This window comes from Monodelphis domestica, chromosome X, assembly GCF_027887165.1.
Source record: "Monodelphis domestica isolate mMonDom1 chromosome X, mMonDom1.pri, whole genome shotgun sequence".
Taxonomy (NCBI): Eukaryota; Metazoa; Chordata; class Mammalia; order Didelphimorphia; family Didelphidae; genus Monodelphis; species Monodelphis domestica.
The window spans coordinates 26,428,430-26,453,971 of record NC_077235.1 but is presented as its reverse complement, the minus strand read 5'-3'; the positions used below and the strand labels follow the sequence as shown (position 1 = coordinate 26,453,971).

The 25,542-nt window shown below is 39.5% G+C and overlaps 1 protein-coding gene across 7 annotated transcripts; it reads left to right on the top strand.

Annotated features, from left to right (window-relative positions):
• The first annotated feature begins 1,381 nt into the window (after positions 1–1,381).
• CYLC1 (cylicin 1) lies at positions 1,382–23,776 on the top strand. 7 transcript variants are annotated; one of them, XM_007507393.3, is made up of 7 exons: positions 1,441–1,470; positions 10,107–10,153; positions 12,765–12,883; positions 14,467–14,507; positions 16,984–17,099; positions 19,765–20,781; positions 23,632–23,776. In XM_007507393.3, exons 3-7 carry the CDS (start codon positions 12,789–12,791, stop codon positions 23,662–23,664), a joined length of 1,302 nt encoding a protein of 433 aa, XP_007507455.1. In that variant the 5' UTR covers positions 1,441–1,470; positions 10,107–10,153; positions 12,765–12,788; the 3' UTR covers positions 23,665–23,776. The 7 variants fall into 7 exon arrangements, with proteins under 7 accessions (XP_007507452.1, XP_007507454.1, XP_007507455.1 ...); XM_007507390.2 differs by lacking the exon at positions 10,107–10,153 and having other exon boundaries at positions 1,382–1,470; positions 12,680–12,883; XM_007507392.1 differs by lacking the exon at positions 10,107–10,153 and having other exon boundaries at positions 1,396–1,470.
• The last annotated feature ends 1,766 nt before the right edge of the window (positions 23,777–25,542 follow it).

Here is a 25,542-nt window from a genome sequence, read left to right as displayed (position 1 = left end):
AGGCAGAAAAGCAGTAAGGCTTAGGCAATGGGGGTTAAATGACTTGCCCAGGGTCACCGAGCTAGGAAATATCTGAGGCCAAATTTGAAACCAGGACCTCCCATAGCCAGGCCTGGCTCTCTATACAACAAGCCACCTAACTGCCCCTACCACATACTTTTAATGACAATGAAAAAGATTCTCTTGCCTAGAAATTGTAATAATTTTTCTCTTTCTAACTCTAGGCTTCAAGTTAATGGAAATGGATCACTATTTCTAGAATGCCCATCACAGCATTCAAAGCAGTAAGAAAACTCAGAGCAAGGGTCCCTAAGGGATTTCTGAAATGTTTTCTAAAAAACATATCATGACAGCTACATTTCAATAGAGTCGGTTTCCTGTGTAATCTTTTCATTTTGTTTTACATATTTAAACAACACAATCCTGAGAGGCTTCACTAAATTGCCTCCTTTACCAAGAGGGTAAAGAAATCCTGCCTTGAGAGATCATTTAATCCAAGGCGTGTTCATTAGAGAAGTGACACGTGGTCAGCCCTGTGCCTTACAAAGACAATTTTGACAGCTGCGTGGAGGGGAAATTATAGAGAGGAGAAACTGGAAACAAGGACAATAAATGAAGACGCTATTAAAATGGTCTGAATGAGAGACAGTGAGTGTCTGAACTAGGGCCGGAGATCAGAGAAATGGAGAGTGGGCGGCCTAGAAGAGGGATGTGGTAAAGGTAGAAAAGACGGGAGCTGCTAAAAGAAGAGGACGACTGGCAGAGATTATAATGCCTGATAGAAAAAGTTCTGGGAAGACAAGACAGTGCAACTAAGGAAGGATGAATTAAGGGGAGCCATTCGGGATTGTAACTCAATATTTGCTCATCTACATCAGTTGTTTTTCAATCACATCTGACTTTTTATGATCTCATGTGGGGTTTTCTTGGCAAGGGTACTGAAATGCTTTGCCATTTCCTTCTCCGGCTCATATGACAGATGAGGAAATTGAGATAAATGGGGGTAAAGTGACTTGTTCAAAGTCACCTAGCTCGTCAGTGTCTGAGGTCAGATTTGAGCTCAGGTCTTTTGGACTCCAGGCTGAGCACTCTATCCAACTGTAGTGCCACATAACTTCCATTGCATCCCATATCACGAATAATATAGAAATATGTTTTGTACGCTAATACATGTATAACCCAGATCAACTCTGGGAGGGGAAGGGAAGAAGGGAGGGAGACAACAAGAATCATATACCTTTGGAACACTTATGCGGAAATTTGTTATTGAAATAAACTAAAGATCTAGGAATAGTCAAATAGGTTCTATACCTTTATAGAGAAGGGAAGGTGTTTTCCCTTTAAGAGCAACAAAGCAGTCCAGGAGCCCTTTATGATGTCACTCACTCACCATATCAACAGAATGTTCCAGTGATGTGAAAGCCCTCACTTTATGTAGTAGCTAAGTTGGAAAATGTCTGTCCTGAGCCTGTAAGTGTTCTTTTTCATTAGAAAATGTGTGATTTATGTATGTTTGTTACAGAAAATCTTTCCTAGATTATTTGGTTAAGAGTCTAGAATGGTTATCTGGGGGAAATAAGGACTTTTGAAGGCTTATGGTATTAATTTTGTTGAGAAAAGAGAATCTGATGGTTCTTCGCTAGGCGATCTTGGCCACTTTGTGCCTCGGGTTCTCTTTCTGTTGAATGAGGTCCATGAATCCTCAGTGGTTTTTGAGAGAAACAGTATATGGTTCAGGAAAAGTGTTTTGAAAAAGTAAAACGTACGTACATTCAGAGATGGGAGGTTGAATTAGAGTTTGTTAGCCTTTAATAGTTGAATGATTAATTTTATGTTAAAATGTATGTATGGGGGGCACGACAAATACACTGTTCTGATTGTATAGTCTTTATGGGTGTTTCTCGAGGCATTCTTGGCTTTTATTTAAAATTATAGCGAGAATCTAGGCAGTTAGGAATGGGATCAAGCTGCCAGATTAACTGTGTTAAGTAGACAAAACCAGTATGATGTTGTTTTTACCAAAAGCGTAAGAAAGAAACATAGAAGGAAACAGTGGCCAGTTTGGGGTGGGGGTGGGGGTGAGGGTGCTATTGTCGGGGAAAGAAATCATGTCCTTTTATTATAACATAGCTGACAAGGACATAAAAACAAATTGAAGGGTATCTGATTGGTACAAGTAATGTTGGTGCTCAAAAAAGAAGGAAAAATAATCTTCTTTTTCTCCATCATCTTCAGGTGGGGGAGGGGGGAAGAGGGGGCCTATGGGTGTAGAATGTTGCATACGCTGCTGGGCAACAGTTGCTAGGTTCAGTTGTTTGCTCAGTTCTTAGTTACCAGGAGACATAAAGGGTGGGAAGAAATGATATACTCAGAACTAACTGTAGTCAGAACGAAAGAAGGCTGATCTACAAAACAGTAAGAAAATTTATGCTTTTTATTCAAATTGAGGGTGGCCAAAAATGAGCTTCCCAGTTGTCTTTGAAAAATAATGGTTGCTCATCTAAGCCGTAAATACTTGGCATCTTGCCTTGCCATTCAGAAATTAATGACAGAAGTCTCAAAGGCCAGACATTTTCCTTGCCTCTCTAGGCCTCGCAGGTATGGTGCCTTTCTATAGCCTTGGTATCAAAAATGCTTTTCTAGTGGTTTTTCAGGATTTTCCAAAAGGCCTACTAAAAGGGAGCACAGAGAAGAGATTGGTAAAAGGGAGAAGGCTTCTTTAGCCAAGACTACAGGGATGGAAAAGGGCATTCGTTACATCACAAGTAGAGGGCATGAAGGATCAAACTCAGTGCGAATGGGGCACAGAGGAAGGAACAAAGGTCTGTCGGGAGTGAGGTTTGGAGAGAACAAGCTGGAAGATAGTGCCGAACTGATTTGTAAGGTAGCCCTAGACTATAAGACGTGGCCTGAGGAGGAAGAGAGCCTGGCAAATGGAGAGAAGAGTGGGATGGACAGTCCTCCCAAGGTGGCTTTCCATCCTGAAAAGAGACCCTGGGGTCTCATTAGTGCTGCTGGTGGCTCCTCCTACCTTAGCACCAAGCAACCTTTTCCCACAGAAAGCTGTGGCATCTCTAGGTGGAAATTCTTTCTGCCCTTCCCAGACTTAGGCCAGATCCTAATGCTGTGTGTGTGTGGTGTGTGTGTGTGTGTGTGTGTGTTTGTGTGTGTGTGTGTGTGTGTGTGTGTGTGTGTGTTCTAGGCTGGAAATCTGCTTTTCAAGAAAGGACAAAGGACTCAAGGTGGGGAAGGAGGGAAGGCAGAAAAGAAAGAGAGAAGGAAGGGAGGAATGAAAAGAGGAAAGAAAATAGAGAAGCAAAAGAAAGACTTTTCTTGAATGTTTTCTCTTTCTAAGGCATTGGGAAGACCTCAGACATGCTCCTTAACTCTCTGGCCTCTAGTTACTCCTTGCTTTTTAAAAAAATTTATTTATTTGTTTGTTTATTTAAGAATATTTTCCCATGGTTATATGATTCATGTTCTTTCCCTCCCCTCCCTCTCCCACCCTAGAGCCAACAAACAATTCCACTGGGTTTTACATATATCATTGTTCAAAAGCTATTTCTATATTATTATTATTATTATTTGTAATAGAGTGATCATTTTTGCTAGCATTCTATTTAAGATGTTTGCATATATGTTCATTAAGGAGATTAGTCTATAATTTTCTTTCTCAGTTCTTGGTCTGCCTGGCTTTGGAATCAGTACCATATTTGTGTTGTAAAAGGAATTTGGTAGAACTCTTCATTACTTATTTTGTCAAATAGATTGTTTAGTATTGGGATTCTTTGTTCTTTACGTCTTCTAGAATTCACTTGTGAATCCATCTGGACCTGGGGATTTTTTTTCTTAGGGAGTTCATTGATGGTTTGTTCAATTTCTTTTTCTGAGATGGGATTGTTTAAGTATTCTATTTCTGCTTCTGTTAATCTAGGCAATTTATATTTTTGTGAATATTCATCCATATCACCTAGATTGCTGTATTTATTGCCTTATAATCGGGCTAAATAGTTCTTAATAATTACCTTAATTTCCTCTTCATTAGGGGTGAGGTTGCCAGTTTTCATTTTTGATACTGTTAATTTGATTTTCTTCTTTCCTTTTTTATTAGATTAGCCAGAACTTTATCTACTATATTTGTTTTTTTTCAAAATACTAGCTCCAAGTCTTATTTATTAATTCAATAGTTCTTTCACTTTTAATTTTATTAATTCCTCCTTTGATTTTTAGGATTTCCAATTTCATTTTTATCTGGGGATTTTTAATTTGTTTTCTTTCTAGTTTTGTAATTTGTATGCCCAATTCATTGACCTCTTCCCTCTCTGATTTATTGATATATGCTCTCAGGGACACAAATTTTCCCCTGAGTACTGCTTTGGCTGCATCCCATAGATTTTGAAGGGATGTCTCATCATTGACATTTTCTTCAATGAAAATATTAATTGTTTCTATGATTTTTCTTTTAAACAACCAATTTTGGAGAATCATATTTAATTTTGAATTAATTTTTGATTTGCCTCTCCATATACCCTTACTAATTATAATTTTTATTGCATTGTGATCTGGAAAAGTTGCATTTATTATCTCTGCTTTTTTGCATTTGTTTGCAATGTTTTTACGCCTTAGTACATGGTCAATCTTTGTGAATGTACCATGTGCTGCTGAAAAGGTGTATTCCTTTTTATCCCATTTATTTTTCTCCATATATATATATTAACTTTAATTTTTCTAATATATCATTCACATCTTTTACCTCTTTCTTATTTATTTTTTAGTTTTATTTATCTATATCTGATAGAGGAAGGCTGAGGTCTCCCACTAGTATAGTTTTACTATCTATTTCCTCCTTAAGCTCCAATAGTTTCTTCTTTAAAAATCTGGATGCTATACCATTTGGTGCATACTCATTGAGTACTGCTGTTTCTTCATTGTCTACATTGCCTTTTATCAGGATATAATTACCTTCCCTATCTCTTTTAATCAAATCTACTTTTACTTTGGCTTTGTCGGATAGCATGATTGATTGGGTCTCCTGTCTTCTTTTTCTCAGTTGGTGCCCAATAAATTTTGCTGCAGTCTCTTACCTTTTCCTTTAGTGTGTCTACCTGGCTCATGTGTGTTTCTTGTAGACAACATATGGTAGGATTTTGGTTTTAAATCCACTCTGCTATATACTTCCATTTTATGGGTGAGTTCATCCCATTCACATTCAGAGTTCTGATTTACCACCTGTGTGTTCCCCATCTTTTTGATTTCCTCTTTTTGTCCTGCCCTTTCTTCTTTCACTATTTTTTCCTACACCAGTGTTTTGCTTTAAATCAGTCCCCCTATTCCCCACCCTTATTTTACTTTCCTACTCACCCCTCCCATCTTATTCCCCTCTTTTTTTTCATTCTTTTAATTTTGTTTTATTATTTCTTGATGGCTCATGAAGTCATTAGCTTCTATTTGCACAGTTCTAATTAAAAAAAAATTTTTTTTTAATTTGGTCATTTCCAAACATTATTCATTGGAAACAAAGATCATTTTCTCCCCCCCCCCACCTCTCCTATAGCTGACGCACAATTCCACTGGGTATCATATGTGTTCTTGGTTCGAACCCATTTCCATGTTGTTGGTATTTGCATTAGAGTGTTCATTTAGAGTCTCTCCTCAGTCGTGTCCCCTTCCCCCTGTAGTCAAGCAGTTGCTTTTCCTCGGTGTTTTTACTGCCATAGTTTATCCTCTGTTTGTGGATAGTGTTTTTTAGATTCCTGCAGATTGTTAAGGGACATTGATTGCATTGACACTAATGGAGAAGTCCATTACCTTCGATTGTACCACAGTGTATCAATCTCTGTGTATAATATTTTCCTGGTTCTGCTCCTTTCACTCTGCATCACTTCTTGGAGGTCGTTCCAGTCTCCATGGAATTCCTCCACTCTATTATTCCTTTTAGCACAATAGTATTCCATCACTAACAGATACCACAATTTGTTCAGCCATTCCCCAATTGAAGGGCATCCCCTCATTTTCCAATTTTGGCCACCACTAAGAGTGCAGCTATGAATATTCTTGTACAAGTCTTTTTACTTATTGTCTCTTTGGGGTACAAACCCAGCAGTGCTATAGCTGGATCAAAGGGCAGACAGTCTTTTATCACTCTTTGGGCATAGTTCCAAATTGCCCTCCAGAATGGTTGGATCAATTCACAACTCCACCAACAACGAATTAATGTCCCTACTTTTCCACATCCCCTCCAGCATTCATTACTTTCCTTTGCTGTCATGTTAGCCAATCTGCTAGGTGTGAGGTGATACCTCAGGGTTGTTTTGATTTGCATCTCTCTGATTATAAGAGATGTAGAACACTTTTTCATGCGCTTATTAATAGTTTTGATTTCTTTGGCTGAGAACTGCCTGTTCATGTCCCTTGCCCATTTATCAATTGGAGAATGGCTTGATTTTTTGTACAATTGATGTAGTTCTTTGTAAATTTGAGTAATTAAACCTTTGTCAGAGGTTTTTATGAAGATTGTTTCCCAATTTGTTGCTTCCCTTCTGATTTTAGTTATATTGGTTTTGTTTGTACAAAAACTTTTTAACTTGATGTATTCCAGATTATTTATTTTGCATTTTGGGACTCTTTCTAAGTCTTGCTTGGTTTTAAAGCTTCTCCCTTCCCAAAGGTCTGACATGTAAGCTATTCTATGTTTGCCTAATTGTCTTATAGTTTCCTTCTTTATGTTCAAGTCATTCACCCATTTTGAATTGATCTTGGTGTAGGGTGTGAGGTATTGATCTAAACCTAATCTTTCCCACACTGTCCTCCAATTTTCCCAGCAGTTTTTATGAAATAGTGGATTTTTGTCCCAAAAGCTGGGATCTTTGGGTTTGTCATATACTGTCTTGCTGAGGTTGCTTGCCCCCAGTCTATTCCACTGATCCTCCTTTCTGTCTCTTAGCCAGTACCAAATTGTTTTGATGACCGCTGCTTTATAATATAGTCTGAGATCTGGGACTGCAAGGCCCCCTTCCTTTGTATTTTTTTTCATTATTTCCCTGGATATCCTTGATCCTTTGTTCTTCCAAATGAACTTTGTATGTTTTTTTCTAGATCAGTAAAAAAAATTTTGGAAGTTCCATGGGTATGGCACTAAATAGATAGATGAGTTTGGGTAGGATGGTCATTTTTATTATATTGGCTCGTCCTACCCATGAGCAGTTAATGTTTTTCCAATTGTTCAAGTCTAGTTTTAGTTGTGTGGAGAGTGTTTTGTAGTTGTGTTCATATAGTTCCTGTGTTTGTCTTGGCAGATAGATTCCTAGGTATTTTATTTTGTCTAAGGTGATTTTGAATGGGATTTCTCTTTCTAGTTTTTGCTGCTGAGCTGTGTTGGAAATATATAGAAATGCTAATGACTTATGTGGGTTTATTTTGTATCCTGCAACTTTGCTAAAGTTGTTGATTATTTCGATTAGCTTTTTGGTTGAATCTCTAGGATTCTTTAAGTAGACCATCATGTCATCTGCAAAGAGTGATAACTTGGTTTCCTCATTGCCAATTTTAATGCCTTCAATTTCTTTTTCTTCTCTAATTGCTACTGCTAGTGTTTCTAGTACAATGTCAAATAATAGAGGTGATAATGGGCACCCTGGTTTCACTCCTGATCCTAATGGGAACGCATCTAGTTTATCCCCATTGCAGATGATATTAGTTGATGGTTTTAGATATATACTGTTTATTATTTTTAGGGATGACCCTTCTATTCCTATGCTTTCTAGTGTTTTTAATAGGAATGGGTGTTGTATTTTATCAAAGGCTTTTTCTGAGTCTATTGAAATAATCATGTGATTTTTGTTGGTTTGCTTGTTGATGTGGTCAATTATGTGGGTGGTTTTCCTAATATTGAACCAGCCCTCCATCCCTGGTATAAATCCTACTTGATCATGGTGAATGACTCTTCTGATCACTTGCTGGAGTCTTTTTGCTAGTATTCTATTTAAGATTTTTGCATCTATATTCATTAAAGAGATTGGTCTATAATTTTCTTTATCTGTTTTTGGCCTGCCTAGCTTTGGAATTAGTACTATGTTTGTGTCATAAAAGGAATTTGGTAGAACTCCTTCTTTGCTTATTATGTCAAATAGTTTGTATAGTATTGGGGTTAGTTGTTCTTTGAATGTTTGATAGAATTCACTGGTGAATCCATCAGGCCCTGGGGATTTTTTCTTAGGAAGTTCTTTGATGGCCTGTTGGATTTCTGTTTCTGATATGGGATTATTTAAGTCCCCTCTTATTTTTAAGGTCTATTAAATCCCGCCCCCCCACATTTCCCTCACTTTTGATACTCCCTGCCCCTCTCTCCTCCTTTGTTTTTCCATCTCAACTTTTCTGTAGGGTAAGATAGAATTCTATACCCCCAATGGATCTAGTTGCTCTTCCCTCTCAGAACTGACTCCACTGAGAGTAAGGTTTAAATATTACCTATTACCACTCTCTTCCTCTCCTTATAATAGTATTCTTCCCCTCCCCCTTCTATGAGCCTCTTTATGCATTATAATTTATCCTATTTTTCTTCTTCCTTCAAGTTTCTCTTGGTGCCTTCTTCTATTTCCCCCTTTTTACATATCATCTTAAATTATTTAATACCCCAACCTCTGCCTATGAATAATGATTCTATCTACCATGATAGTGAAAACAATTTTTGAGAGTTAAAAATATCATTTTTCCATATAGGAATATAAACAATTTGACCTTACTGAAGCCCTTAAAATTTTTGTTACCTCTTTCTTATTTACCTTTTCATGTTTCTCTTGAATTTTGTATTTGGAAGTCAAATTTTCCATTTAGCTCTGGTCTTTTCTTTTGGAATGCTTTGAAATCTTCTATTTTGTTAAATGTCCATACTTACCCCATACTTACCCCTGGAAGTATAAAGTCAGTTTTGATGGGTAGGTGATTCTTGCTTATAGACCCAATTCTCTTACCTTCCTGAATGTCATATTCCAAGCCTTGCAGTCCTTTAGTGTGGAGGCTGCCATATCCTGTGTAAGCCTAACTGGGGCTTCCTGATATCTGAATTGTCTCTCCCTGGCTCCTTGCAATATTTTCTCTTTGGCATGGAAGTTCTTAAATTTGGCAATTACATTCCTGTGGTTGTCTTTTGAGGATTTAATGTAGAGGGTGATCTATGGGTTCTTTCAATGTCTATTTTACCCTCTTGTTCCAGAATATTGGGGCAGTTTTCTTGGATAATTTCTTGTAATATGATGTCAAGGCTTCTATTTTTTCCCAGGTTTTAAAATAGACCAATGATTCTCAAATTGTCTCTCCAGAATTTGTTTTCTAGGTCAGTTGTCTTTTCAATGATAAATTTCATATTTCCTTCTATTTTGTCATTCTTTTGACTTTGCTTTATTAATTCTTGCGGTCTTATGAGATCATTATCTTCTACTTGTCCAATTCTAGTCTTTAAAAACTGGTTTTCAGCTATGATGTTTTGATTTTCCTTTCTGGTTTGATCTATCCTGCTTTTCATGGCTTCCAGCAGGTCAATTCTGGTCTCCAATTTGCTTATTACCTCATGTGAGTTCTGTGCTTCTTTTTCCAAGTGGGAGATTCTGTCTTTTAAACTGTTATTTTCTGTTTGAATTACTTTCATTTCTTTTTCACATTTTTCTTTCCATTTTTCTTCATCTTTCTTACTTGGTTCTTGAATGCCTTTTTGAGTTCCTCAAGAGCTTGTGACCAATTTCCGTTTTTTTTTGGAAAGTTTGGATATGCTTGCTTGTTTGTCACTCTCTGCTGTCACTTCAGTAGTCTGCTCTTTTTCTCCATAGAAGTTATCCAAGGTCAAAGGCTTTTTCCGTTGCAGTTTATTTCTTTTGGTATTTGTGTTTTGTGGCTCCTTTGTGTTGGTGGCCATTGCTGTGTTTGTTTGTTTTTTCTCTGTGTTATCTTGGCTTCTCATCCAGAATTCTGAGTGAGGTGGTCAGGCAGATCTTGGTGTAATGAGTTTTAAAGATGTTTGCCCTGAGGGTATTTTTCCAGTCTCCATTGAGTCTGTTGTCACCAGCCTGGGTCTGCTATGTCTCCACACCTGCTCTGTGCTCTGTGCTCTTCAGCCTCAGGTCTCAAGTCTTGCTGCCAAGACCTTGCTCTCCCCTCAAGGGTAAGTCTGTGGTGCTTTCAGCTAGCCCCTGAGAATTTGGAGATTGCCCTGGGCCTGGCATGCTAGGTGGTATGGGGGAGTGGTGATCAGCTCACACATTGGTACCTGTAGTATTTACCCCCTTATAGTGTGGAATTGCCCCCAAACTGCCTACCTTCAAGGCTGAACCCTGTGGCCAAGCTCTGCACTCATCTGATTTTGATCTTTGTCCTTTTGAGATGCTTTATATTGGTCAGTTGTAAGGAGAGGGAGCCCCTTCCTTCTACTCTGCCACCACCTTAGCGCCTGGAAGTCTCCAGATTCAGAATTTAGACTGGCTTTGCTTTCACTTGAATATATTTTCCATCTTGACATATATCATCTCCATCATCACTTTTCACATTTCTATAGCATTTTAATGTTTTAAAAGTACTTTCCATATAATCTCTCACTTAATAATAACAATCACCCATGGGGTTAGTGCTCCTTTGTTGCTCATTGGCAGGAAGGCACGCAGAAGGGAAGTGTTTTGCCCAGCGTCACATAGGGATTGAAGCAGGATCCAAACTCGGCTTTCTTTGAATCCCTCCGTGTGTAAAGACTCTAAGTGTGACTCTCTGCACTGCGGGCCTATACCTGTTACTAATTCCAGGAGACCTAGGTTAGAGCCTGAATCCCTCCCTTCCAAGTAGGGACTTAATGGATCCAAATTCTACCTGGAAAAATGGAAACTCCCAAGTAGAAGCTCTAAGTGGACATCTTAGTAATGCTAACTAGCATTTATATATGTATATGTATATATATATATATATATCATATGTCATATAATGTATATACAACTAGCATAGAAATATCATTAAGGTCTGTGTTATTGACTTTGATCTTCCCCAAAACCATACTTTTGAGGTTGGAGCTGCTATTATCTTCATTTATTGATGAGTAAACAGGACCAGAGAAGAGAAATGAATTGCCCGGGGACCCATAGTAAGAAACAGAGCCAGGGTTCAAACTCGGGCCTTTTGAATTCACCTCACTATATCTTCCACTGCAGTTAGCCAGGAACATTCATCCTGCTTTCTTCACAAGCCCAGAGAAAAGGGAGATCTTTTTGGAAGATGCAGAGTTTGGGCTTCCTAAACCAAGTTCTGCTCTTTGGGCCTGACAGGGGATTATCTATTATGTTTCTGGGTTGTTGTTCATTAATGTTAACCTATGTAGAACTGCTTGTTTTTGAGAAAGAATAGCTCCGTGGACAAGTCAATGAATTCTTCATCTCATTACTTCTTCGTAAGGTAGGCTTGTAAATGAAATCTTTCTTCTCCAAAGTTATAGAGAGAGACTGGCTGACTTAATTAACAAGGACAGGAGCAAAATTCTATTTAGATGATCAAACAAAATAGTTTTCAAAGGAAAAAATGTGAAAATCACCAAAACAGAAACCCCTATAGCTGGTATTGCTTAGGAAAATTTGCCAAGTTAGAAGAATGAAAATGAAGACGGTGTCTAGGAGGAACAATGGCCTGTTCCAGAAGACAGGGTCAGGATATTCTTAGCAGCAGAATCAGACTGTCTGGGCATCCCGTTCCTGTGGAACTAGAACTGGAGCCAGACCAGAACCGGCTGGGTCCAACCACTTGGGTCGGTCTGAATGGGCTCATGGCCTTTTGAACAATAGAGGTTGGAACTTACTTCTTCAAAGAGAGCCTGAGACTACAGATTGAAGCAATTCAGGCCAGCTAAACCCACAGGGCCTGCATAAATTGGCTGCAATTGGGTTCATCCTCTGCTTGCATAGTTTTTCAAATCAAGTATAGGATCAGACCTTTACCTCTCATAAATTCCAACTTATGACATTCCAGCCCATTGAATTTGAGGGAAGGAGATCCTGATTCTGTCATCTCATGTGTTAGCTATCACTCTGACTTTTGTATCACCCACAGGTTTCTGTAGTTGATATCTAGTGGTGTGTCTTCACCTCATTCATTGATTAGAATGTTGTCTAAGACCAGTCCAAGGACAGAGTATGGTACAGAGGAAAGAGTGGTGGCTTTGGTTCTAAGCCACCTTGGTTTAAACCCCAGCTTGGCCACGTCCAAGCTATGTGGTCTAGAGAAAAGCCACTTGATTGCTTTGTATCTCATTTCTCCTCTGTCAAATGAGGTTCCTTCTAGCCCTAAGCCTTCGATCTATAATCCTGTGGTATGACATCAGAGACCTTTGTCCAGGTTGACACTGAAACACCGAGTCAACAATCTTTGGATAATAGTATTCAGCCATGTATTAATCCATCAAAGTGCACCATCATCACCAGGCCGTATTTTTCCATTTTCAAGTCAACAACATTAAGTGCCTTTTTTGGTCATAAGAAACTAAAATGTCCCTCCACAGTCTGAATATACAACGTGAACCTGTGCCCGTGGAAAACTAGGTGAAACTATAATTATCTAGCACAGGGATTACCATCCTGAGGCACAAATACTCTCAAGGTGGTACAAGAAATTTGGCATTGGAGAACATTTGTTATCTATTTCTTTTGTGTTTATACAGGGCAAACTTGTTGAATAAAGGGTATGGGTATGTTCTGAAATCCAAGTGATTGAGGACTGACGACTCAAAACCTGTATCCTACCAGGAAGAAAAGGTGAAGGAGATTAGGATGAAGAAAGGAAGCACCCCCACTCCGAAGCTTTTAAGCAAGGGGATAAATGAGTACTTCCTTAAGCTGTATCTTCAGTCAGGATCTGGCTCCAGGTAGTTTTGATGATTTTGCACTAGCTAAAATGTTGTTTTTCCTGATTTTTAACTGAATTAAGTCCAAATGAAACCTTTTTTTTTTTGGCAAAAGGTCTTAGTGTAGACCATTATTTTTTCTTTATTTTTAATTGAAATTTTTTATTTAATTAATTAATTTAGAATATTTTTCCATATAGGATTCACGTTCTCCCCTCTCCCCCACCCATAGCCAACAAGTAATTCCACTGGGTTTTACATGTGTCATTGATCAAGACCTATTTCAGTATTATTAGTCAAATGAAACCAATTTTTAAGGCAACTGAGACAATATGGTTTAAGTATTTCAACAACCTAAGTCCTCTTCTCCCATGGTTTCATGCCATCTCAAATCTCTATAAAAGCAATGATCAATTTTGATTAGACTTTTTTATACTTCTCCCAAGAGAGCTGATGGTCAAATCAGACATTTGATACAAACCTATTACTAAAAAAGTGAAAGAGCAGAAAAAGATATATGTAACAATCTGCACAATGATGACAATAACATGTGAAAAAATCAGAACACATACCTTCCTCTTCCAGGCAAGGGCCAAGAGACTACTGGGGCAGAATGCTGTAGATATCATCAGAGGGTGACTCTGTTTCAGATGGTTTTCCTCAGCTGTTTTGCTTCAACACAAAGGGGTTCAATTTGATGGCGAGTGGAAGCTCTTTCCAGAAATTTCTGATTTAATGAATAGTTTTTCCACATAAATCAGTATGTTAATCTATCAAATGGAAAGTCAGCAATATTTGCTGAACATCTTCAATATTGTAAGTTAGTGGGAAGCTGTGTGGGAGGCGCAATTTCCCTCTGTTAAGAGGGAAATCAAAGACAATGTTTTTGCCTTTAATGAATTGATAATCTAGTCTGAAGGGTTATAATCAGAACAGAACATGAGACAATAAGTCTTTATTAAATGCCAGAAGGGTTCAGAGCAGTACGCTGGCAACCTGTAGCTCTAACGTTCTTTTCAATCTCTTCTATACTTGGAAGATCTGCAGTTGGATAGATGTGGGAGCCAGATATACCAACATAGGTTACAACCCTTCCGATGGTGTCTGTCCCATGGCTTTTGTGGCCACAATATTTCATCCTCTGGTAGCCAACTGGGCGATAAGACTCTTTGGCATTGAGCTAGCCTGGTCCTAGGACCACGACCTCATTCAAAACCTTTTTAGTTTGGATCAACAGTATTTTTAAGTATTTAAGTTTAGAGTCAATTTGAAATGATCCTTTTAAAAATGCTTGGGTTCTTCTCTAGCACCCCCCAAATAACTGACTTTGGGGTTCAGTTCAGAGCCCCGCAAATTCATACATTTGTAGTAAGTTTATGGCATAGCACAGACTCATTTGGTTCAAGGACTTACTCACAAATACATAGCTTAAAAGTGTGGAGAAAAGCTGGGCTCAGTGAAACAGGATACTGGCTTGCAGTGAAATGCAGGAGAATGCCCACATCACTAGTGCCAGAGATTTCCTATAAACAGTAAAATATAATGGCTAGAAATTGCTCATGTACAAAGAGAATTTTTAAAATGGGATTCTTTTTCTTTTATAGGCAAAAAGTGAACTTAGGAAACTATGAAAATTATAGTCCAGGTAAGAATTTAAACTAAGCTCATGGAATCATAGAAATCTAGAATTGGCCATGACCTCAGAGAGCACAACAAACCCCTTCCCCCAATATAAGATATTCTCTATAATAACTTCAACAAGGGGGTGTCCATCCTCTCCTCGGACACTTCCATTGGTGGGAAACTCACTACCTTCTAAAAGCAACTCTTTTTCTTTATGACAAACCTGTTTCAATTTAACTTCCACCACTGGTTCCAAGAGATCTTCCTTTTAGAGCTACAGAGAATATATCTAAACCCTCTGTGATGTGAGAGCCTTTCAGATATTTGAAGACAGCTATCCTGTCCCTCCCTCCTTTGCCCCCTGCTGCCCAACCCATCCACTTACCCTCTCTGGGCTTCAGTTTCCTCCTCTGTAAAATGAGAGGTTTGGACTAGATGACCACTGAAGTCTCTTCCAGCTCTAAATCTGCAATCTTTTCTTAATGAAGAATTTAATAATAACAAAAGCATTAATTTCTTAGTCTACTCTAGCACACTGATGTTGATACTGAGCTTGATATGATGCATATTGAGCTCGCAGTCTACCAAAACTCCCGGATCATTTTCAGATAAGTTTCTTTCTGGCCATGGCTTCACCATCTTGTACGTATGAGTCAACTACTTTATGAGACAATCCATTCCATCGTTGAACATCTCTCTTGGGAAACACTTTGCCTTTAAGGGAATCCAAATATCCTCTTTGGTAAATCTCGGTCTCACAGTCACAAAGCTATAGAATAAGGTCAATCCATTCTCCTTCTCAGATGATAGCCCTTCAGATATTTATATACAGCAGGAATGTCTTCCTTCTTCAGGTAAACTTCCTCATAGGATATAGGTCCCAATTCAGGTGAATGATGAATCCTGAGAAGTTGCTGCATTATCGGAATTTGTGTTGCATATTTCCATGGGGTTGGGCCCACCCATCGTTTTTGACATAATTGTAACTTCAAATTATGTAGATTCAAATGAATGCCTTTACTTCAGGGGATCCACTAGTCATACTATTGGGGCCTAGCTGTAATTTCTAGGCTGTTCACCACTGGATGATCTCTACAAGCTTAACTTATCTCCTACAATATGCCAGATAGCACTGATAACCTGTATTCAGACAAAAATGATTTCAGCTAAATTGGTAAATGAGAAATTCCTCTGATGTTTACTACTTAAGTGAACTTGGGCAAGTCATTATCCTCTTTGGGCCATGGGATCCTCATCTGTAAAGTAAGGAGCTTACTCCAGATGGCCTTTGAGGTCCCTTTCAACTCAAGATCTGTGATCCTATGATCCTGTTACCTATGGTAGGGACTGTAGATTACACCTTGCTCATAGTACCACAAAGAAAGATCTGGAAGGGACTTTAGAGAGCATCTAGTCCAACTCCTTCATTTTATAGATGAAAGACTTGAGGTCCATAGAGGTGTAATGACTTGTTCAAGGTCACACAGAGGTAAGTGATATTGGTAGAACTTGGACCCTAGAACTCCTTTCACTGCAACTCATCTTTATATCTCAAATGGTTAAGAAGCAGGCACCATTGTGGATAGAGAACTGTCCTCATCAGATAAAGTAAGATTCAGTCCTGTCTCTGACACATACTGGCTGTATGATAGTCCTGGGTGACTCTCTGAGATTGGAAGTTGAAAATCATAAAGCATTCATCTAGCAACGTTAAAGCACTTTCAATACATTCCCTCCCCTAGATCTGATGCACAAGTGGCAGTCGACACTCCTGGAGTCAGTCCCCTGAATCAGTGAAACCCTAGTTCCCAACAGTAACAACAACAAAATAACAACCCCCATGCTTTGCACAAAGTAGATGGTTAATACATTTCTTCTGAATTGAACAGATTGGAACTAGACACCATGCTTAGTTCTGGGACCTGTTTCCCAAAGTTCGAGGTAAATGGAAACGTGAGCATCTAAAATCAGATGGTAATGGAGTACCTGCTACATGCCCAGCTCTAGGGAAGGGACATGGAGGGATCAGAAATCATCAGGAAACCTGATTTCTACCTTCAGAAAGTTCATAATCTAACTGAAAGGAAACTGAATGAAGCCTCCCCAAAGTGAGCCTGGAGAGCTAAGCAGGAGTGTGAGTGAGTGCATGTGTGTGTGTGTGTGTGTGTGTGTGTGTGTGTGTGTGTGTGTGTGTGTGGTGCTTGGGAGAAAGGTGGCCCTGAGTTGATCATTGTGTATAGCTATCATGATGAACTTCATTGACTAAAGAAAGATGAAGAACAAATTCCATCTTTGGTGTTTGTTAAGGTGATGAATGTTTACATCCCAGGAACTTTGGAAGATCAATAAGTTATGGAGGAGGAGGAAGAGGGGTGACCTAGATCGGCAGAGATAGCCCACATACGCATGGCGTTACCCATAATGAATGGCTCCCTCATGAGCACTTCCACTTTGATTCAGGTCTAAATTTTGACTCCAAAGTTTGTAATTTTTTCCAGCTGTTGATATGAACAGAAGCGCTTCTAATCAACAATACTTTTCTCTGATGTTCCCCAAACCCACCCGCCCAGGGAAGAAATGGAGATCAACCCCATCTGAAATAAAAGAATATTCAGTAAGTACTGAAAAAGGCACAAAATTATATTGATTTTAAGCTGATGAATAAAGGGTCATGCTAAGCAACTAAGTATTTATTAGGCACATAGTATGTGCTGGGCACTGTGTTAAGTGCTGTGGAAACAAAAGAAAGACAAAAAGACATTCATTGCCCTCCAGAAGTCTAATGGAGAAGACAACATGCAAACAACACTGGACACGTATGTAGGTATTTCTTGCTATATAAATATGTAAGTGTATAAATGTGCATATATAGCAAAAGTGTGTGTGTGTGTGTGTGTGTGTGTGTGTGTGTGTGTGTGTGTGTGTGTGTTGGAAGTAAGTTCAAAGTACAATTACTATTATTGAGGAGGACCAGTAAAGGCTTCTTTCCCAAGATGAGATTTTTGCTGAGACTTTGAAGAAGCCAAAGAAAGTAGAAATAAGGAAATGAAGAGGGAGGGCAGGCCAGGCATGAGAGGAGGCTAATGAAAATTCAAAGCTGACAGAGGGAATGCCTTGGGAAAAGAACAGAAAGGAGGCCACAGTCCTTGGACTGCAGGGAGAAAAGTGTAAGAAGATGGGAAAGGCAGCAAAGGGTTAGTTAAGTCTTGGAGGATTTTATAAACCATCTGAGGATTTTATATTTGATCCTGGAGGTAATAAAGAATCACTAAAATCTATTAAAAGGGTCATATGGTCAGATGGTGCTTTAGGAAAATCCCTTTGATTGCTGAGTTAAGGGTAGATGAGTGGGGAGAGATTTTAGGTAGGAACACCAAGCAGCTATTGCAATAGTCCAGATGTGAAGTGATGGACATCTATATAAGCCAGTTGTGTGAAATTCCCAGCTGATCTCAGTTGAAAGACAATCTGGCACATAGGTGGCTCAGTGGATCGGCTTAGAGACAGATAGACCTGGGTTCAAATTGGCCCCAGACATTTCCTGTGTGACCCTGGGCAAGTCACTGAACCCCCATTGCCTAGCCCCTACCATTCTTCTGCCTTGGAACAGATATTTGGATCAATTCTAAGAGAGAAAGTGAGGGTTTTTTAATAAAAACAAAACCAAAACACATTCCATTGATAATTCACTGATGCCATATTGGCTCACCTATTGCAGGTTGATCTTGGTCACATAGAGCCCCAAGGGCTGCAGTGAGTGGGCCATTCAAGAAAAATGTCTGACAAAAACAGAAGTATCTCAAATTTAAATCTTGAATTTGCAGGAGTGAGTATTGGGGCTGGCTCTCCTCATTTCCACTTTAAGAACTAACAGATTCTTGTCTGCTATTGTTCTCCAGAGGTGGCATCACAATATGTCACTTAACGGAATTCCCTGTCCCTGGAAAAGAGACTAATGGCAAGGATCACCCATGAGCTTTGGAAAATGTGACTTCCTGTTTCCATAAGGACTTCCCCTAGATCCAGAGCTGATTAACAGTTTAGGTCATTCCCCGAGTCTCTTGCTTCTTCTAGTATTCCTTCCTTACACACAGTGTCTACATCACTCAAAATGCAATGCTCTGCCAGAAGGTAGAAAATAGAAAAGAGTGAAGCTTCATGCTGGTGGTAAGGCTCCTTAGCAATTTCAGTCCTCCCAAAGGAGTTCATAATTTCCCTCCACCTGTGCTGATCACTCCTTGGGGAATCCAAAGAGTCACCACCTTGAAGCCCATGTCCTGGTGTCTACTGCATAAAGTGCATCTCCCAACACGGTTTAGTTGGTTTGGGGCAAGGAAATATAGTTGAAGATCCTGCACTGTGTCTCTAGACCTATACTTAAAGCCTTTCCAAACTGGAAGAACCCACTAGGACTTCGAATCTGTGGGTTATTGTCTTTGAGGACTTAGGTTTACCTGGTCACCATGCTGGAGCACCAAAGCAGGATTTGGGGAAGACCCTTGTAAGAGTTCTACCTAAACATTGACCTTGGGTGGTCCATGCTGGGCGTGGAGGGGAATTTGACAGGGACAGAAATTATGTGAGAGCTAAGTGCACCAGTGATGTATGAATGAGTGTGTGTGCCACACAGCTTTACCGTTTGTTATTTCCTGTACCATTCCAACACATAATTACTTTGTCTTAGAGAATTTGACAGTTCCTGGCTATGGTAGCCCTTCGCCCTTACCATGAATTGCATAATGGTTCTGGAGTCAGAGTTAGACATAGGAAAGAAAAGGTTTGGTCATCTAAAATTGCTCTATGGGGATAGACCCCCTTATACTTGGGCTAACATTTACAATGGCTGACAGATTTCTAGGGAAACAAATTGGTTCAGACTCCTAGTGGGGCTGCAGGGAGGGTGTTACAGGAAGTGGCACCCAGTCAGAGCCACTCCTGGACTTTCAGGACTAGCCCAGGTCAAAAATAGAGGAATATTACCAAAGGAAAGTCAGAGACCTGCCTCGATCCTCACTTGGATTCTCAGAGAGTAATCTGAGAGGCCTCTGAGGAGGCCACCTTGGGCTTTGGAGTGGTTTTCTGGATTCACAGAAGAATGATCGTAATCTCATCTCAGAAAGGTAACCTTGAAAGAGAAAAGTAAAAGTCAAATGGAGCTGCAGTTACAAAATGAGCTATTATCAGTACCCAGAGCTCTTCCTCATGGTGTCCAATAAAGTACTCTGCCATTAAGAATAACAATAAGTTTAATGTTTGTGATGTTTGAATTCATCTTTCAGAAAGGGGACCCAGTAAAGGATGATCAGAAAGACGCTCCTATGTGGATGGCACGTTCTTTACTAAAAATCTCTGAGAAACCTTCTGCTTATTTAGCTGCCAGAAGAAAGCCCCCATTTTTTACAAGTCCGAAAACTACAACAAAATCCTTAAGTTCATCTTCAGGAGACACTATAAATACACAGATTACCGAAAAATACCGAACAGAGAAAACCTCCAAAAATGCAGCACGCATATCAGAAGAGACAGAAGCTAAACTACTAGACACGGTCAGCAACAGTTCAAGCGAAGCATCCATTGCTGAGTCCGAAGATTCAGAAATCACAAAGAAAAAGAATGGCACTGAGTCAGGCACTGACAACAAGGATGTGGATAAGAAAAAGAAAGACTTAGATAAGAAAAAATTTTTGGAGATTGATATTGAACAATGTAATTCGAAGGAGAAGTCACACAAAAAATCCAAGGGTTTATTTGCCCACCTCAAGAAAGCCAAGGAATCAAAGAAAAAACAGGATTCAGACTCTGAAATCAAAGATACGCCACAGAAAGACAAAGATGCAAGGAAAAAATCCAAGGATTCAACTGCCGAATCAATAAATTCAAAACAGTCAGACAAAGAATTAAGGAAAATGTCAAAAGATATGAATGATGGAGACAAAGTTGAAAAGAAATATAAGGTTTTAAGGATAAAATCCAAGGATTCAAACACTGGATCGAAGGCTACAAAGAAGAAAGGTAGGAAGTCAAAGAAGAAATACAAAGACTTGAACAAGTCCCTGAGTTTAAAGAAAAACACGAAATCCAAGGAACACAGTATTGAATGCGAAGACTTGAATGTTGTAAAGAAGAAAGGCAAGGATGGGAAGAAGAAGCTCAAAGGATCAGACACTGAATTACAAAATGAAGAAGAAAAATGGGATGCATTTAAATCAACAGGTGGCTCATTCTCCATCAAAGGTTTGAACTCCCAACAGATAGTAAATCTGTTTGGAAGGCCTGAATCTGGAAAAGCACCTCTGGTAAGTGTGTGTGTATATATATATATATATATATATATATATATATATATATATGTGTGTGTGTGTGTGTGTGTGTGTATAATATTATATATATATGATATATAATTAATATATCACATATATCATATATTACATATGATATATAAGTTTAATATATCATATATAATATAAAACAATATAATTATATATAATATATAAACAAAGATATATATATATATATCTTTGGTTTTAGGCCAACCTAGCTAAGATGGAATTATAAGAACAAGTTCAAAGTCAGTTTCTCTTTATCAATACTCCTGTAGCCTGGTGTAAGGGAAAGACTGTTAGATTGAGTCAGGAGAAACTCGTCTCAATCCTGTCTTTCTGCCACATCCTATTTGTAAGAGTATGAGCAAGTGGCTTAACTCCTCTAAGACCAGTTCCTCCTATGTAAAATGGAGGTGTTTTTGTTGTTGGTTAGTCATTTCAGGCATGTCTGATTCTTCCCCATTTGAAGTTTTCTTGGCCAAGATACTGGATTAATTCATCATTTCCTTATCTGGCTCATTTGACAGATAAGGAAACTGAAGCCAATAGGGTGAAATAATATGCCCTGTGTACAGCTCAGACGTGTCTGAGGCTGGATTTGATGCCGGGTCTTCTTGACTCTAGGCCTGGTGCTCTATTGCTGTGCCACCTAGCTGCCCCAAATGAAAGCATACAGGATTATTATCTTGAGGGTCAGATGATACGATGCCTGTAAAGTGCTTTATAAGCCTTAAAAGCTCTATATTAATTCTAGTGGTGATGATGATGATGATGATGATGATGACAATGATCATGATCGCCATCATCACTATCATCAAGAAGCATTTATTATGTACCTACTATGTGCCAGGCACTGATGCTAAGTACTGGAGATCCAAAGAAAGGCAAATACCCACCACCAGTCTTCCAAGAATTTACATTCTAACGGGGGAAATGACATGATGGCATAGGAACCCCTATGCTCACGCAAGATGTATATGTGGTGTAAATGGGAGGTCATCTCAAAGGGAAGTCTCTAGCAGTGGGGAGGGTGAGATAAAGGAATCTGTCCAAAGGGAAAATGAGAGCCAGACCTTGAAGGAAGCCCATGAAGGCAAGACTGCCTGGTTGTCAGGAGAAAGGTGAGGGTTACATAAAAAAGGCAGAGGTGGCTGAGAGGGAAGGGGGAGCAAGGGAGAAAGGACACAAGCATTCATCATGTCTACTGTTAAGCAGTTTACAAATAGCATCTCATTTGACCCTTAGTCTCTCATTTGTCAATTAAGAGGTCATCAGTGATTTTGAACATAGCACTTTCAATTGACCAAGGTCAGAACCTTCTAGAATTAGGTAGGAAAGGGAAGAGAGATATAGCAGCTACCCACAAGAATGAGTAAATCAAGGAAGGTTCTTTCCTAGAGTACCATGAAAGCCAGACATTTTATTTGGCCTCTGGTATAGTAGGAAGAGCACAGGACTTGGAGGCAGCAGGATCTGGGTTCACATCCCAATTTAAACACTTAACTAGTTGTGTGAACCTGACCCAGTCACCCTTCTGACTGTTCAGTTTCCCTCATCTATAAAATGGACATGAATGAGGAAACCCTATAAGGCAGCCAGGTGCTACAGTGGATGGAGCACCAAACCTAGAGTCCAGGAGACTCATCTTCCCAAGTTCAAATCTGACCTAACACACTTCCTAGCTGTGTGACTCTGACCAAGTCACTTCATCTGTTTGCCTCAGTTTCCTCATCTGTAAAATGAGCTGGAAAAGAAAAAGAGAATCTACTCCAGTATTTTTTGCCAAGAAAACCCCTTACGGTCATAGAAAGTCAGACATGACTGCAAATGATTAAATGATGACAATGAAAATAGGTCCTGAAACTAAAACAGTTGAGAACCACCACTGGAGGATATTTCTTCCTGTAGAAATTTCCTATGCCAGTGATGGTGAACCTTTTAGAGACCAAGTGCTCAAACTGCAATCCTCTGCTGCATGTGAGCTCCCTACCTTACCCCAGACAGGGGAGAGAGGAAACGCTCCCCTTGGGCTGCTGGGCAGAGGGGTGGGTCATGTGAGAAATGTCCTCAGGCACATATGGAGAGGGGGAAGGGAGCATCTCCCTCCAGCACATGTACCACAGGTTTGCCAACATGGTCCTATGCTGATGAAATCAAAAGGCTAGTTCCTATCCTCTACAATAAAGCTATTAGTAATATATCTAGAAGTCAATATATAAACTTATATATAATAATAAATTTCTATCTATCTATCTATCACTATTGTTATCTGGTCCCTATTGACCTTGGGAGCAGGAGTATCCTAAAGACAGAGATGGTCGCAAGATACTCCTAGGAAATTAGACCCTTCTTTTAATTGATCCAGAGGGCTCTGACCCCTGATGCCTACAGGCCATCCAAAGTGATAGTGTTCTACCCAGCTCATAATGTTAGGTTCCAAGCTTCCTAAGCCATCCCACTCAAGAAACATTTCTCCAGGCTTAGCTAATCAGCCCAACATGATTCCTCAGCAGATTCATAATGTCCTCTTCCTAATGGACAAAAAGGAAAAAAATAATTTTTATCACCTGAACTGCCTTTTCTTGGCCCTCCCCAGACCATTCAGACTTGGCTCAAACCTAAGGCTCAGGTTGAAGTTCATTCATTTCTTTAACCCCAAGCTCAGTCTCAGAAAGTCAGGAAACCTTCTGGGCAGTTGGGGTGTATGAAGGTGGGAGGATGTGGGGCTCGTAATCAGGGGCTCATCAATTTCTAGTAGAGACAGAAGGGACCTTAGAGATCCAACTGGCTCACAATCTTGTTCTTTTTCTCTTCTTCTAACAGCCAGAAGCCCAATGGATCCAGAAACTGATTTGAAGAGCTGTGTGTTTGGTTTTATTAGATAAACTTAGCACAGTTTAGGACAACCAGTAGCGAGCTACTGTCAAAGAATGTTTCTAATTCTAATAAAGAAAACCTTTTGTCCTCACTGGGTAAGCTCCAGTGACTTGATTTCATGATGTGCAGAGGGGACAGTTGACTCGAGGCTGATTGAAGCTAGATAGCAAAGTCAATAGAACACTGGACTTGGAGTCAGGAAGATGTGACTTCAAGTCTTTTTTCAGACACTTACTAATTCTATGACCCTGGGCAATTCATTTAACCTCTTTTTACCTCAGTTTCTCCATCTGTAAAATAGAAAAAAATTGGTATCTACATGCCAGATTGTGTTGTGAGGGAAAAACAATATTTGTATAGCCCTTTACAAACCTTAACACCCTCTCTAAATATTAGCTATGATGATTTGGAACCTGTTAGGAAGGCCCCAGGAAAGACAGAAATGGAGGATCAACTGACATTCATTTATGAAGTACCTATTGAGTGCCAGGCACTCCATCATCAAGGATGATAGAGAAATAGATAAAAGTGACTTTCTCTAGCAGTCTACTAAGTATAGAGTCCCCATTCTCGAAATGATTCTCTCATTTTCTGTTATTTCCTGAAGCCAAATACCTCTTGTAGTTCCTCATCTAGAAAGAAATGGAATGTGCGGGGCAGAGTAAGGCAGTAGAAAGGAAACTGGACATGAACCCAAAAGACACGCGTTCAAATCCCAGTTCAGCTTATTACTTCTTGTACGATCTTAAACAAGCTGCCTAATCTATCTGGGCATCAATTTTCCCGCCTGTAAACTTAGGGAAGGTCCCTTGTAACTCTAAGAGGACCAGGCCCATCTTCTCTCTACCCCTCTATTCCTTTAACCTCCCAGGAAAAAAGAGAACGGGGAGTTACTTGGATATCATTTTCCTGTGCCTTAAGGAAGAATCATTTGGTCAGGCGTCCTGATAGCCAGGCAACAGCAGATTGGGATTTGGTTCTAGAAGATACTAAGATTTCAGGGTATGACGTTTTCTCCCAGGTTACAGGGCTGTCCTCCTTCCCAGAGCCATCAAAGTCTGTTTCTGGAGCAGAAGAGTGGTGACCTCAGCAACAGAGTCAACAAAGCCACAAGGGCACCTTTGGGTCTGACTTGCCAACACCTGATCACCCTATAGCCAGGCTTACTGGGCCCTTGGCTGGCCAATTCCCGAGCAGCACAGTGTGCCTTTCAACTCTCTCATTGTGTCCCCCTCTCAGCATGAACTGACACTCCACTTGTAATATTGGCCTATTTACTTGGCTATAAATTACTTACATTATAAAGCTTACACAAGGAGAGAAGTGAAAGTGGGATGAGATAAAGATGAAATATTTAATCTAAGAGTAATTGGGAGCCACAGACGTCAACATTCAGTAGGGAGGTTGGCATAGGCAGTATGGGTAAAGGATAGAACAAGATGAGGAGAGACTGGAGTCGGGATGGCCAATTAGATGGCTGCGTGTGGGGGTAAAGTAGGCAGATGAGAGAGAGGCTGTGAAGGCCAACCAGTGAGCTCTGACAACCATGTACCCATCTGTGTGGTATCGTGATTAAAGTGCTGGCCTTGGAGTCAGGGAGGCTCTAACCCACATAAACAAAAGTTCTTTTTATATTATCATGATCACATATAATTATATATGTTATATATTATTGCATCTAATAATATATGTTATGATGTGTTATTATTATAGATTACAACATATATGTAATTATAGTTTGATTATATATTATCATATATTAAATATGTATAAATGTGATATATGCCAAGTACTGCATTCAGCAGTGGGGACCCAAGGAAAGGAAAATTTACTGCCCCTGCCCCCAAGGAGCTTACA